The sequence below is a fragment of the Carcharodon carcharias genome (genome assembly GCF_017639515.1).
Source record: "Carcharodon carcharias isolate sCarCar2 chromosome 29 unlocalized genomic scaffold, sCarCar2.pri SUPER_29_unloc_12, whole genome shotgun sequence".
NCBI lineage: Eukaryota > Metazoa > Chordata > Chondrichthyes > Lamniformes > Lamnidae > Carcharodon > Carcharodon carcharias.
In genome coordinates this window covers 194,964-211,359 of record NW_024470657.1, presented here as the reverse complement: position 1 = coordinate 211,359, position 16,396 = coordinate 194,964, and the positions used below count along the sequence as shown (strand labels likewise).

The window sequence follows — 16,396 nt, the reverse complement described above, 5'->3', positions numbered from 1 at the left end:
AGATATTGTCTGCCCATATTTTGTATGGGGAAGATATAGTCTGCCCATATCATGTATGGGGAAGATATAGTCTGCCCATATCATGTATGGGGAAGATATAGTCTGCCTATATCATGTCTGGTGTAGATATACTCTGCCTATATCACGTATGGGAAAGTTATAATCTGCCTATATCTCTTATGGGGAAGATATGGTCTACCTATATCATGTATGGGGCAGATAATATTTGCCTATATCATGTATGGGGAAGGTATAGGCTGTCTATATCATGCATGGTGAAGGTATACTTTGCCTATATCATGTATGGTGAAATTATAGAATGCTTATTTCATGTATTCTAAAGCTATAATCTGATAATATCATGCATGGGGATGATATAGTTTGTCTAGATTATGTATCCTGTTGATATAGTCTGCTTATATCATGTATGGGGAAGATAATATCTGCCAATATCATGTATGGGGAAGATAATATCTGCCAATATCATGTATGGGGATGATATTATCTGCCTATATCATGTATGGGGAAGATATAGTCTGCCTATATTATGTATGAGGAAGATATATTCTGCCTATATCTTGTATGGGGAAGATATAGTCTGCCTATATCTTGTATGGGGAAGATATAGTCTGCCTATATCATGTATGGTGAAGATAGTCTGCCTATATCACGAATGGGGAAGATATAGACTGCCTATATCACATATGGGGAAGAAATAGTCTGCCTATATCACGTATGGGGAAGATATGGTCGGCCTATATCACATATGGTGAAGATATGGTCGGCCTATATCATGTATGGTGAAGATATAGACTGCGTATATCTTGTATGGTGAAGATATAGTCTGCCTATATCATGTATGGGGAAGATATAATTTGCATATATCATGTATGTGGAAGATATTGTCTGCTTATGTCATGAATGGTGAAGATATAATCTGCCTATTTAATGTATGGTGAAGATATAGTCTGCTTATATCATGTATGCTAAAGATATAGTCTGCTAATATCATGCATGTGGACGATATAGTCTGTCTAGATTATGTATCATGAAGATAATATCTGCATATATCATGTATCCTAAAGATATAGTCTGCCTATATCATGTATGGGGAAGATATAGTCTGCCTATATCACGTATGAGGAAGATATTGTCTGCATATGTCACATATGGGGAAGATATTGTCTGCCTATGTCACGTATGGGGAAGATATAGTCTGCCTATATCATGTATGGGGAAGATATAGTCTGCCTATATCATGTATGGGGAAGATATTGTCTGCCTATGTCACGTATGGGGAAGGTATTGTCTTCCTATGTCACATATAGGGAAGATATATTCTGCCTATATCACGTATTGGGAAGATATATTCTGCCTATATCGCGTATGAGGAAGATATAGTCTGCCTCTATCATGTATGGTGAAGATATATTCAGCCCATATTATGGATGGGGAACATATAGTCTGCCCATATCATGTATACTAAAGATATAGTCAACCTATCTCATGTATGGGGAAGATATAGTCTACCTATCTCATGTATGGTGAAGGTATACTTTGCCTATATCATGTATGGGGAAGATATAGTCTGCTTATGTCATGTATGGGGAAAATATAGCCTTCTTATGTCATGTATGGTGAAGATATAATCTGCCTATGCCATTTATGGTGAAGATATAGACTGCTTATATCATGTATGCTAAGGCTATAATCTGATAATATCATGCATGGGAATGATATATTTTGTCTAGATTATGTATTGTGTTGATATAGCCTGCTATATCATGTATGGGGAAGATAATATCTGCCTATATCATGTATGGGGAAGATGTAGTCTGTCTATATAATGTATGGGGAAGGTATAGACTGCCTATATCATGTATGGGGAAGGTATAGACTGCCTATATCATGTATGGGGAAGGTATAGACTGCCTATATCATGAATGGGGAAGATATAGACTGCCTATATCATGTATGGGGAAGATAATATCTGCCTATATAATGTATGGGGAAGATAATATTTGCCTATATCATGTATGGGGAAGATGTAGTCTGCCTATATCATGTATGAGGAAGATGTAGTCTGCCTATATCCTGTATGAGGGAGATATAGTCAGCCTATATCATGTATGGGGAAGATATATTCTGCCTATATCCTGTATGGGAAGATAAAGTCTGCCTATATCATGTATGGGGAAGAAATAGTCTGCCTATATCATGTATGGGGAAGAAATAGTCTGCCTATATCATGTATGGGGAAGAAATAGTCTGCCTATATCATGTATGGGGAAGAAATAGTCTGCCTATATAATGTATGAGGAAGATATAGACTGCCTATATCACGATTGGGGAAGATATAGACTGCCTATATCACGTATGGTGAAGATATAGACTGCCTATATCATGTATGGGGAAGATATAGACTGCCTATATCATGTATGGGGAAGATATAGTCGGCCTATATCACGTATGAGGAAGATATAGTCTGACTATATCATTTATGCTAAAGATATAGTCTGCTAATATCATGCATGGGTACGATATAGTCTGTCTAGATTATGTTTCATGAAGATAATATCTGCCTAAATCATGTATCCTAAAGATATAGTCTGCCCATATCATGTATGGGGAAGATATAGTCTGCCTATATCATGTATGGGGAAGATATAGTCTGCCTATATCATGTATGGGGAAGATGTAGTCTGCCTATATCATGTATGGGGAAGATGTAGTCTGCCTATATCATGTATGGGGAAGATGTAGTCTGCCTATATCACGTATGGGGAAGAGATAGTCTGCCTATATCACGTATGGGGAAGATATAGTCTGCCTATATCACGTATGGGGAAGATATAGTCTGCCTATATCACGTATGGGGAAGATATAGTCTGCCTATATCACGTATGGGGAAGATATAGTCTGCCTATATCACGTATGGGGAAAATATAGTCTGCCTATATCACGTATGGGGAAGATATAGTCTGCCTATATCACGTATGGTGAAGATATAGTCTGCCTAAGTCATGTATGGTGAAGATATAGTCTGCCTATGTCATGTATGGTGAAGATATAGTCTGCCTATGTCATGTATGGTGAAGATATAGTCTGCCTATATAATGTATGGTGAAGATATAGTCTGCCTATATCATGTATGGTGAAGATATAGTCTGCCTATATCATGTATGGTGAAGATATAGTCTGCCTATATCATGAATGGTGAAGATATAGTCTGCCAATATCATGTATGGTGAAGATATAATCTGCCTATATCATGTATGGTGAAGATATAGTCTGCCTATATCAGATATGGTGTAGATATAATCTGCCTACATCATGTATGGTGAAGATATAGTCTGCCTACATCATGTATGGTGAAGATATAGTCTGCCTACATCATGTATGGTGAAGATATAGTCTGCCTATATCATGTGTGGTGAAGATATAGTCTGCCTATATCATGTGTGGTGAAGATATAGTCTGCCTATGTCATGTATGGTGAAGATATAGTCTGCCTATGTCATGTATGGTGAAGATATAGTCTGCCTATGTCATGTATGGTGAAGATATAATCTGCCTATATCATGTATGGTGAAGATATAGTCTGCCTATATCATGTAGGGTGAAGATATAGTCTGCCTATATCATGTATGGTGAAGATATAGTCTGCCTATATCATGTATGGTGAAGATATAGTCTGCCTATATCATGTATGGTGAAGATATAGTCTGCCTATATCATGTATGGTGAAGATATAGTCTGCCTATATCATGTATGGTGAAGATATAGTCTGCCTATATCATGTATGGTGAAGATATAGTCTGCCTATATCATGTATGGTGAAGATATAGTCTGCCTATATCATGTATGGTGAAGATATAGTCTGCCTATATCATGTATGGGAAAGATATAGTCTGCCTATATCAGGTATGGTGAAGATATAGTCTGCTTTTATCATGTATGGTGTAGATATAATCTGCTTATATCACAGTTGGGAAAGATATAGTCTGCATTTATCAAGTATGGCGATGTTATAATCTGCTGATATGTATTGGGACAATTTAGTCTGCCTATATCATGTGTGGTTTTTGTCTGCCTATATCAGATATGATGTAGATATATTCTGCCAATATCATGTATGGTGTGGATATAATCTGCCTATATCATGTATGGGGAAGATATAGTCTGCCTTCATCATGTATGGGGAAGACATAGTCTGCATAGGCAGACTATATCTTCCCCATACATGATATAGGCAGATATTATCTTCCCCATACATGATATAAGCAGACTATATCATCACGATACATAATCTAGATAAACTATATCGTCCCCATGCATGATATTATCAGACTATATCTTTAGGATACATGATATAGGCAGACTACATCCCCCCCATACATGATATTGTGAAGATATAGTCTGCCAATATCATGTATGGTGAAGATATAATCTGCCTATATCATGTATGGTGAAGATATAGTCTGCCTATATCAGATATGGTGTAGATATAATCTGCCTACATCATGTATGGTGAAGATATAGTCTGCCTACATCATGTATGGTGAAGATATAGTCTGCCTATATCATGTGTGGTGAAGATATAGTCTGCCTATATCATGTGTGGTGAAGATATAGTCTGCCTATGTCATGTATGGTGAAGATATAGTCTGCCTATGTCATGTATGGTGAAGATATAGTCTGCCTATGTCATGTATGGTGAAGATATAGTCTGCCTATATCATGTATGGTGAAGATATAGTCTGCCTATATCATGTAGGGTGAAGATATAGTCTGCCTATATCATGTATGGTGAAGATATAGTCTGCCTATATCATGTATGGTGAAGATATAGACTGCCTATATCATGTATGGGGAAGATATAGTCTGCCTATATCAGGTATGGTGAAGATATAGTCTGCTTTTATCATGTATGGTGTAGATATAATCTGCTTATATCACAGTTGGGAAAGATATAGTCTGCATTTATCAAGTATGGCGATGTTATAATCTGCTGATATGTATTGGGACAATTTAGTCTGCCTACATCATGTGTGGATTTTGTCTGCCTATATCAGATATGGTGTAGATATATTCTGCCAATGTCATGTATGGTGTGGATGTAATCTGCCTATATCATGTATGGGGAAGATATAGTCTGCCTTCACCATGTATGGGGAAGACATAGTCTGCATAGGCAGACTATATCTTCCTCATACATGAAATAGGCAGAATATATCTTCCTCATACATGATATAGGCAGACTATATCTTCCCCATACATGATATAGGCAGATATTATCTTCCCCATACATGACATAAGCAGACTATATCATCACGATACATAATCTAGATAAACTATATCGTCCCCATGCATGATATTATCAGAGTATATCTTTAGGATACATGATATAGGCAGACTACATTCCCCCCATACATGATATTGTGAAGGTATAGTCTGCCAATATCATGTATGGTGTAGATATAGTCTGCCTACATCATGTATGGTGAAGATATAGTCTGCCTACATCATGTATGGTGAAGATATAGTCTGCCTACATCATGTATGGTGAAGATATAGTCTGCCTACATCATGTGTGGTGAAGATATAGTCTGCATATATCATGTGTGGTGAAGATACAATCTGCCTATATCATGTATGGTGAAGATGTAGTCTGCCTATATCATGTATGGTGAAGATATAGTCTGCCTATATCATGTATGGTGAAGATATAGTCTGCCTATATCATGTATGGTGAAGATATAGTCTGCCTATATCATGAATGGTGAAGATATAGTCTGCCTATATCATGAATGGTGAAGATATAGTCTGCCTATATCATGAATGGTGAAGATATAGTCTGCCTATATCATGAATGGTGAAGATATAGTCTGCCTATATCATGAATGGTGAAGATATAGTCTGCCTATATCATGAATGGTGAAGATATAGTCTGCCTATATCATGAATGGTGAAGATATAGTCTGCCTATATCATGAATGGTGAAGATATACTCTGCCTATATCATGAATGGTGAAGATATAGTCTGCCTATATCATGAATGGTGAAGATATAGTCTGCCTATATCATGAATGGTGAAGATATAGTCTGCCTATATCATGAATGGTGAAGATATAGTCTGCCTATATCGTGAATGGTGAAGATATAGTCTGCCTATATCGTGAATGGTGAAGATATAGTCTGCCTATATCGTGAATGGTGAAGATATAGTCTGCCTATATCGTGAATGGTGAAGATATAGTCTGCCTATATCGTGAATGGTGAAGATATAGTCTGCCTATATCGTGAATGGTGAAGATATAGTCTGCCTATATCGTGAATGGTGAAGATATAGTCTGCCCATATCGTGAATGGTGAAGATATAGTCTGCCTATATCGTGAATGGTGAAGATATAGTCTGCCCATATCGTGAATGGTGAAGATATAATCTGCCTATATCATGTATGAGGAATATATAATCTGCCTACATCAAATATGGTGTAGATATATTCTGCCAATATCATGTATGGTGTAGATATAGTCTGCCTATATCATGTATGGGGAAGATATAGTCTGCCTATATCGTGAATGGTGAAGATATAGTCTGCCTATATCGTGAATGGTGAAGATATAGTCTGCCTATATCGTGAATGGTGAAGATATAGTCTGCCTATATCGTGAATGGTGAAGATATAGTCTGCCTATATCGTGAATGGTGAAGATATAGTCTGCCTATATCGTGAATGGTGAAGATATAGTCTGCCTATATCATGAATGCCGAAGATATAGTCTGATAATATCGTGCATTGGCGATATAGTCTGTCTAGATCATGTATCGTTTAGATATAGTCTGCTTATATCATGTATGCTAAAGATATAGTCTGCTTATGTCATGTATGGTGAAGATATAATCTGCCTATGTCACTTATGGTGACGATATAGATTGCTTATATCATGTATGCTTAAGATATAGTCTGATAATATCATGCATGGGGAAGATAATAGCTGCCTATATCATGTATGGGGAAGTTATAGTCTGCCTTTATCATGTATGGGAAAGATGTAGTCTGCCTATATCATGTATCCTAAAGATGTAGTCTGCCTATATCATGTATCCTAAAGATGTAGTCTGCCTCTATCATGTATGGGGAAGATATACTTTGCCTATATCATGTATGTGGAAGATGTAGTCTGCTTATATCATGTATGCTAAAGATATAGTCTGATAATATCATGCATGGGGTTGATATAGACTGTCTAGATTATGTATGGTGAAGATATAGTCTGCTTATATCATTATGGGAAAGATAATATCTGCCTATATCATGTATGGGGAAGATGTAGTCTGCCTACATCATGTATCCTAAAGAAATAGTCTGCCTATATCATGTATGGTGAAGATATAGTCTGCCTATATCACATATGCTAAAGATATAGTCTGCCTATATCATGTGTGCTAAATATATAGTCTGCCTATATCATGTACGGTGAAGATATAGTCTGCCTATATCATGTACGGTGAAGATATAGTCTGCCTATATCATGTACGGTGAAGATATAGTCTGCCTATATCATGTACGGTGAAGATATAGTCTGATAATATCATGCATGGGGATGATATAGACTGTCTAGATTATGTATGGTGAAGATATAGTCTGCTTATATTATTATGGGAAAGATAATATCTGCCTATATCATGTATGGGGAAGATGTAGTCTGCCTATATCATGTATCCTAAAGAAATAGTCTGCCTATATCATGTATGGGGAAGATATAGTCTGCCTATATCATGTATGGTGAAGATATAGTCTGCCTATATCACGTATGCTAAAGATATAGTCTGCCTATATCACGTATGCTAAAGATATAGTCTGCCTATATCACGTATGCTAAAGATATAGTCTGCCTATATCATGTACGGTGAAGATATAGTCTGATAATATCATGCATGGGGACGATATAGTCCATCTAGATTATGTATCGTGAAGATATATTCTGCTTTTATCATGTATGGGGAAGATAATATCTGCCTATATCATGTATGGAGAATATATAGGCTGCCTATATCACGTATGGGGAAGATATAGTCTGTCTATATCACGTATGGGGAAGATATTGTCTGCCTATCTCATGTACATGAAGCTATAGTCTGCCTATATCATGTATGGTGAAGATATAGTCTGATAATATCATGCATGGGGATGATATAGTCCATCTAGATTATGTATTGTGAAGATATATTCTGCCTATATCATGTATGGAGAAGATGTAGTCTGCCTATACCATGTATGGAGAAGATGTGGTCTGCCTATACCATGTATGGTGTAGATATAGTCTGCCTATACCATGTATGGTGTAGATATAGTCTGCCTATACCATGTATGGTGTAGATATAGTCTGCCTATACCATGTATGGTGTAGATATAGTCTGCCTATACCATGTATGGTGTAGATATAGTCTGCCTATACCATGTATGGTGTAGATATAGTCTGCCTATATCATGTATGGTGAAGATATAGTCTGCCTTTTTCATGTATGGTGAAAATATTGTCTTCCTATATCTTGTATTGTGAAGATATTGTTTGCATATATCATGTATGGGGAAAATATAGTCTGCCTATATCAAGTATGTGGAAGATGTAGTTTGCCTATATCAATTACTGGGAAGATATAGCCTGCGTATATCATGTATGGGTAAGATATAATCTGCTTATATCATGTATTCGCAAAATATAGTCTGCCTATATCATGTATGGTGTAGATAAAATCTGCCTATATCACGTATGGGGAAGATATAGGCTGCCTATATCACGTATGGGGGAGATATAGTCTGCCTATATCATGTATGGGGAAGATATAATCTGCTTAAATCATGTATAGGGAAGATATTTTCTGCCTGTATCTTGTATGGGGAAGATATCGTCTGCCTGTATCATGTATGGCGAAGATATAGTCTTCCTATATCATGTATGGCGAAGATTTAGTTAGCCTATATCATGTATGATGAAGATATAGACTGCCTATTTCATGTATGGGGAAGATATAATCTGCCTATATCACGTTTGGGGAAGATATCGTCTGCCTATATCATGTATGGTGTAGATATAGTCTGCCTACATCATTTATGGTTTAGATTTGGTCTGCCTACATCATATATGGTGTAGATATCATCTGCCTATATCATGTATGGTGTAGATATAGTCTGCCTACATCATACATCGTGTAGATATCGTCTGCCTATATCATGTATGGTGTAGATATAGTCTGCCTACATCATATATGGTGTAGATATAGTCTGCCTACATCTTATATGGTGTAGATATAGTCTGCCTACATCATGTATGGTGTAGATATAGTCTGCCTACATCATGTATGGTGTAGATATAGTCTGCCTACATCATGTATGGTGTAGATATCGTCTGCCTATATCATGTATGGTGTAGATATAGTCTGCCTATATCTTCCCCGTGTGTGATATACGGGGAAGATATAGTCTGCCTATGTGATATAGGCAGACTATATCACGTATGGGGAAGATATAGGCTGTCTATACCATGCGTGGGGAAGATATATGTATGGGTATCCCTGATAAAGCCAGCATTTTTTGCCCGTCTCCAAGTCCCTGTGAACTGATTGCCTTGCTAGGCCATTTCAGAGGGCAGTTAAGAGTGAACCACATTGCTGTGGGTCTGGAGTCACATGTAGGGCCAGACCAGGTAAGGACAGCAGATTTCCTTCCCTAAAGGGCAATCGTGAACCAGATGGGTTTTTACTCCCAATCAATCGTCGTTTCATGGTCACCGAGACTAGTTATCAATTCCAAATGTTATTAATTGAATTTAAATTCCACCAGCTGCTGTAGCAGGATTTGAACCCATGTCCGCACAGCATTAACCTGGTCCTCTGGGTTACTGGTCCAGAGACATTACCGCTATGCTATACCACTACCTCCCCAATGTATAGAGTGTAAGTAGGTGTGTAAATGGGTGTGCTGAGAGTGAGTCTGTAATGTGTGGTGTCCAGTGTGTAGTCTGCCTGATGCAGGTAATGGACATTTGATGTGTTATCTGCAGAGTTTGAAAATGTACTGTGATGCACTGGACCCGCTGGAGTGAGAGCAGATCGTAGCGACTGTATAAACGCCTGTAACCCAGCTTAGACCCCTCGACTGAATAGCCTTCCCTGGAGAGGGCAGGTAAAGCTCTGGCTTTCTGTAGCACTGGACACAGTCCCTGGTTAGTAACCTTGTCCCTCTCCCCTCAGACTGGCTGTTTGTGGTGTTGGTGGTGCTAGGCTTCATTATCCTGTTGACACTGATTGGAGTTTGTTGGTGCCAGTGCTGCCCTTACACTTGCTGCTGCTACCTGCGATGTCCGTGTTGCCCTGAGAAATGCTGCTGCCCATGGGCACGTAAGTAAAATCTCTCGACTCTGACCTCGCGCGGTCTCTGTCCATCTCTGCGCGCTCTGTCAACCGGATTCAAGGGGAGGCGGAGAAGATTAACACTTGTAAATGCTGTAGCCGCCTGAACGGAGTGGATAGAGAGAAATAATTTCTCTGGTGGGGGAGGGAAGGGGGAAGAGTCCAGGACAAGGGCGGCAGAATCTTAAAATCGGAGCCAGGCTGTTCAGGGGGTGATGTCAGGAAGCACTTCCTCACACAGTGGGGGGTGGAAATCTGGAACGCTCTGCCCCAGAAAAACCTGTGGAGGCTGCGAGGGGTCAACTGAAAATTTCAACACTGAGATTGAGAGATATTTGTGGGGTTGGAGGGATTAAGGGCTATGGGACCCTTAAAAGGTACAAATCAGCCATGATCTAGTTGAATGATGTAACAGGCTCGAGGGTCTGAATGGGCCTCCTCCTGTTCCTGTGTAACAGGCTCGAGGGGGCTGAATGGTCCTCCTCCTGTTCCTGTGTAACAGGCTGGAGGGGCTGAATGGCCTCCTCCTGTTCCTGTGTAACAGGCTCGAGAAGGGGCTGAATGGGCCTCCTCCTGTTCCTGTGTAACAGGCTCGAGGGGGCTGAATGGGCTCCTCCTGTTCCTGTGTAACAGACTCGAGGGGGCTGAATGGGCCTCCTCCTGTTCCTGTGTAACAGGCTCGAGGGGGCTGAATGGTCCTCCTCCTGTTCCTGTGTAACAGGCTGGAGGGGCTGAATGGCCTCCTCCTGTTCCTGTGTAACAGGCTCGAGAAGGGGCTGAATGGGCCTCCTCCTGTTCCTGTGTAACAGGCTCGAGGGGGCTGAATGGGCTCCTCCTGTTCCTGTGTAACAGGCTGGAGGGGCTGAATGGGCCTCCTCCTGTTCCTGTGTAACAGGCTCGAGAAGGGGCTGAATGGGCCTCCTCCTGTTCCTGTGTAACAGGCTGGAGAGGGGCTGAATGGGCCTCCTCCTGTTCCTGTGTAACAGGCTCGAGGGAGATGAATGGGATCCTCCTGTTCCTGTGTAACAGGCTCGAGGGGTCTGAATGGGCCTCCTCCTGTTCCTGTGTAACAGGCTGGAGGGGCTGAATGGGCTCCTCCTGTTCCTGTGTAACAGGCTCGAGAAGGGGCTGAATGGGCCTCCTCCTGTTCCTGTGTAACAGGCTGGAGGGGCTGAATGGGCTCCTCCTGTTCCTGTGTAACAGGCTCAAGGGGCTGAATGGGATCCTCCTGTTCTTGTGTAACAGGCTCAAGGGGGCTGAATGGTCCTCCTCCTGTTCCTGTGTAACAGGCTCGAGAAGGGGCTGAATGGTCCTCCTCCTGTTCCTGTGTAACAGGCTCGAGAAGGGGCTGAATGGGCCTCCTCCTGTTCCTGTGTAACAGGCTCGAGGGGCTGAATGGGCCTCCTCCTGTTCCTGTGTAACAGGCTCGAGAAGGGGCTGAATGGTCCTCCTCCTGTTCCTGTGTAACAGGCTGGAGAAGGGGCTGAATGGGATCCTCCTGTTCTTGTGTAACAGCCTCAAGGGGGCTGAATGGGCTTCCTCCTGTTCCTGTGTAACAGGCTGGAGGGGCTGAATGGTCCTCCTCCTGTTCCTGTGTAACAGGCTCGAGAAGGGGCTGAATGGGATCCTCCTGTTCCTGTGTAACAGGCTCGAGGGGGCTGAATGGGCTCCTCCTGTTCCTGTGTAACAGGCTCGAGAAGGGGCTGAATGGTCCTCCTCCTGTTCCTGTGTAACAGGCTCGAGGGGGCTGAATGGGCCTCCTCCTGTTCCTGTGTAACAGGCTGGAGGGGGCTGAATGGGCTCCTCCTGTTCCTGTGTAACAGGCTCGAGAAGGGGCTGAATGGTCCTCCTCCTGTTCCTGTGTAACAGGCTGGAGAGGGGCTGAATGGGCCTCCTCCTGTTCCTGTGTAACAGGCTCGAGAAGGGGCTGAATGGGATCCTCCTGTTCCTGTGTAACAGGCTCGAGAAGGGGCTGAATGGTCCTCCTCCTGTTCCTGTGTAACAGGCTCGAGGGGCTGAATGGGCCTCCTCCTGTTCCTGTGTAACAGGCTGGAGAGGGGCTGAATGGGCCTCCTCCTGTTCCTGTGTAACAGGCTCGAGGGGGCTGAATGGGATCCTCCTGTTCCTGTGTAACAGGCTCGAGAAGGGGCTGAATGGTCCTCTTCCTGTTCCTGTGTAACAGGCTCAAGGGGGCTGAATGGGCCTCCTCCTGTTCCTGTGTAACAGGCTCGAGAAGGGGCTGAATGGGATCCTCCTGTACCTGTGTAACAGGCTCGAGGGGGCTGAATGGGATCCTCCTGTTCCTGTGTAACAGGCTCGAGAAGGGGCTGAATGGGATCCTCCTGTTCCTGTGTAACAGGCTCGAGAAGGGGCTGAATGGGCCTCCTCCTGTTCCTGTGTAACAGGCTCGAGGGGGCTGAATGGGCTCCTCCTGTTCCTGTGTAACAGGCTCGAGGGAGATGAATGGGATCCTCCTGTTCCTGTGTAACAGGCTCGAGGGGTCTGAATGGGCCTCCTCCTGTTCCTGTGTAACAGGCTGGAGGGGCTGAATGGGCTCCTCCTGTTCCTGTGTAACAGGCTCGAGGGAGATGAATGGGCTCCTCCTGTTCCTGTGTAACAGGCTCGAGGGGCTGAATGGGCCTCCTCCTGTTCCTGTGTAACAGGCTGGAGAGGGGCTGAATGGGATCCTCCTGTTCCTGTGTAACAGGCTCGAGAAGGGGCTGAATGGGCCTCCTCCTGTTCCTGTGTAACAGGCTCGAGAAGGGGCTGAATGGGATCCTCCTGTTCCTGTGTAACAGGCTGGAGAGGGGCTGAATGGGCCTCCTCCTGTTCCTGTGTAACAGGCTCGAGAAGGGGCTGAATGGGATCCTCCTGTTCCTGTGTAACAGGCTCGAGAAGGGGCTGAATGGGCCTCCTCCTGTTCCTGTGTAACAGGCTCGAGAAGGGGCTGAATGGGCTCCTCCTGTTCCTGTGTAACAGGCTGGAGAGGGGCTGAATGGCCTCCTCCTGTTCCTGTGTAACAGGCTGGAGAAGGGGCTGAATGGGATCCTCCTGTTCCTGTGTAACAGGCTCGAGAAGGGGCTGAATGGGCCTCCTCCTGTTCCTGTGTAACAGGCTCGAGAAGGGGCTGAATGGGATCCTCCTGTTCCTGTGTAACAGGCTGGAGAAGGGGCTGAATGGGATCCTCCTGTTCCTGTGTAACAGGCTCGAGAGGGGCTGAATGGTCCTCCTCCTGTTCCTGTGTAACAGGCTGGAGAGGGGCTGAATGGGATCCTCCTGTTCCTGTGTAACAGGCTCGAGAAGTGGCTGAATGGGATCCTCCTGTTCCTGTGTAACAGGCTCGAGAAGGGGCTGAATGGGATCCTCCTGTTCCTGTGTAACAGGCTCGAGAAGCGGCTGAATGGTCCTCCTCCTGTTCCTGTGTAACAGGCTCGAGAAGGGGCTGAATGGGATCCTCCTGTTCCTGTGTAACAGGCTCGAGGGGGCTGAATGGGATCCTCCTGTTCCTGTGTAACAGGACTCGAGGGGTCTGAATGGGCCTCCTCCTGTTCCTGTGTAACAGGCTCGAGAAGGGGCTGAATGGTCCTCCTCCTGTTCCTGTGTAACAGGCTGGAGAGGGGCTGAATGGGCCTCCTCCTGTTCCTGTGTAACAGGCTGGAGAGGGGCTGAATGGGCTCCTCCTGTTCCTGTGTAACAGGCTCGAGAAGGGGCTGAATGGGATCCTCCTGTTCCTGTGTAACAGGCTCGAGAAGGGGCTGAATGGGCCTCCTCCTATTCCTGTGTAACAGGCTCGAGAGGGGCTGAATGGCCTCCTCCTGTTCCTGTGTAACATGCTAGAGAGGGGCTGAATGGGCCTCCTCCTGTTCCTGTGTAACATGCTAGAGAGGGGCTGAATGGGCCTCATCCTGTTCCTGTGTAACAGGCTGGAGAGGGGCTGAATGGGCTCCTCCTGTTCCTGTGTAACAGGCTCAAGATGGGCTGAATGGGATCCTCCTGTTCCTGTGTAACAGGCTCGTGAGGGGCTCAATGGAACTCCTCCTGTTCCTGTGTAACAGGCTAGAGGGGCTGAATGGCCTCCTCCTGTTCCTGTGTAACAGGCTCGAGAGGGGCTGAATGGGATCCTCCTGTTCCTGTGTAACAGGCTCGAGAGGGGCTGAATGGGCCTCCTCCTGTTCCTGTGTAACAGGCTCGAGAAGGGGCTGAATGGTCCTCCTCCTGGTCCTGTGTAACAGGCTCGAGAGGGGCTGAATGGGCCTCCTCCTGTTCCTGTGTAACATGCTAGAGAGGGGCTGAATGGGCCTCCTCCTGGTCCTGTGTAACAGGCTCGAGAGGGGCTGAATGGCCTCCTCCTGTTCCTGTTCAACAGGCTGGAGAGGGGCTGAATGGGATCCTCCTGTTCCTGTGTAACAGGCTGGAGAGGGGCTGAATGGGTCTCCTCCTGTTCTTGTGTAACAGGCTGGAGAGGGGCTGAATGGGTCTCCTCCTGTTCCTGTGTAACAGGCTCGAGAGGGGCTCAATGGGCCTCCTCCTGTTCCTGTGTAACAGGCTCGAGAGGGGCTGAATGGCCTCCTCCTGTTCCTGTGTAACAGGTTTGATAGGGGCTGAATGGCCTCCTCCTGTTCCTGTGTAACAGGCTGGAGAAGGGGCTGAATGGGATCCTCCTGTTCCTCTATAACAGGCTCGGGACTGACTGAATGGGGCCTCCTCCTGTTCCTGTGTAACAGGCTCGAGAAGGGGCTGAATGGGATCCTCCTGTTCCTGTGTAACAGGCTGGAGTGGGGCTGAATGGGATCCTCCTGTTCCTGTGTAACAGGCTCGAGAGGGGCTGAATGGTCCTCCTCCTGTTCCTGTGTAACAAGCTCGAGAGGGGCTGAATGGGATCCTCCTGTTCCTGTGTAACAGGCTCGAGAGGGGCTGAATGGGATCCTCCTGTTCCTGTGTAACAGGCTCGAGAAGGGGCTGAATGGGATCCTCCTGTTCCTGTGTAACAGGCTCGAGAAGGGGCTGAATGGTCCTCCTCCTGTTCCTGTGTAACAGGCTCGAGAAGGGGCTGAATGGGATCCTCCTGTTCCTGTGTAACAGGCTCGAGGGGGCTGAATGGGATCCTCCTGTTCCTGTGTAACAGGACTCGAGGGGTCTGAATGGGCCTCCTCCTGTTCCTGTGTAACAGGCTCGAGAAGGGGCTGAATGGTCCTCCTCCTGTTCCTGTGTAACAGGCTGGAGAGGGGCTGAATGGGCCTCCTCCTGTTCCTGTGTAACAGGCTGGAGAGGGGCTGAATGGGCTCCTCCTGTTCCTGTGTAACAGGCTCGAGAAGGGGCTGAATGGGATCCTCCTGTTCCTGTGTAACAGGCTCGAGAAGGGGCTGAATGGGCCTCCTCCTGTTCCTGTGTAACAGGCTAGAGGGGCTGAATGGCCTCCTCCTGTTCCTGTGTAACAGGCTGGAGAGGGGCTGAATGGGCCTCCTCCTGTTCCTGTGTAACAGGCTGGAGAGGGGCTGAATGGGCCTCCTCCTGTTCCTGTGTAACAGGCTGGAGAGGGGCTGAATGGGCTCCTCCTGTTCCTGTGTAACAGGCTCGAGAAGGGGCTGAATGGGATCCTCCTGTTCCTGTGTAACAGGCTCGAGAAGGGGCTGAATGGGCCTCCTCCTGTTCCTGTGTAACAGGCTAGAGGGGCTGAATGGCCTCCTCCTGTTCCTGTGTAACAGGCTCGAGAAGGGGCTGAATGGGATCCTCCTGTTCCTGTGTAACAGGCTGGAGAGGGGCTGAATGGGCCTCCTCCTGTTCCTGTGTAACAGGCTCGAGAAGGGGCTGAATGGTCCTCCTCCTGGTCCTGTGTAACAGGCTGTGGAGAGGGGCTGAATGGGCCTCCTCCTGTTCCTGTGTAACAGGCTGGAGAGGGGCTGAATGGGCCTCCTCCTGGTCCTGTGTAACAGGCTCGAGAGGGGCTGAATGGCCTCCTCCTGTTCCTGTGTAACA

At 44.8% G+C, this 16,396-nt stretch overlaps 1 protein-coding gene across 3 annotated transcripts in view; it reads left to right on the top strand.

Annotated features, from left to right (window-relative positions):
* The window catches only part of lsr (lipolysis stimulated lipoprotein receptor), a 200,819-nt gene that overhangs the window by 62,543 nt on the left and 121,880 nt on the right, over positions 1-16,396 (top strand). For 2 of the 3 annotated variants that reach the window (XM_041181126.1, XM_041181125.1), the window contains one exon: positions 10,262-10,408. The exons of the other annotated variant lie outside the window; for it this stretch is intronic. In XM_041181126.1, the coding sequence (XP_041037060.1) occupies positions 10,262-10,408 (147 nt within the window). The remainder of the gene's footprint in view (positions 1-10,261; positions 10,409-16,396) is intronic. 3 annotated transcript variants of the gene reach the window in all.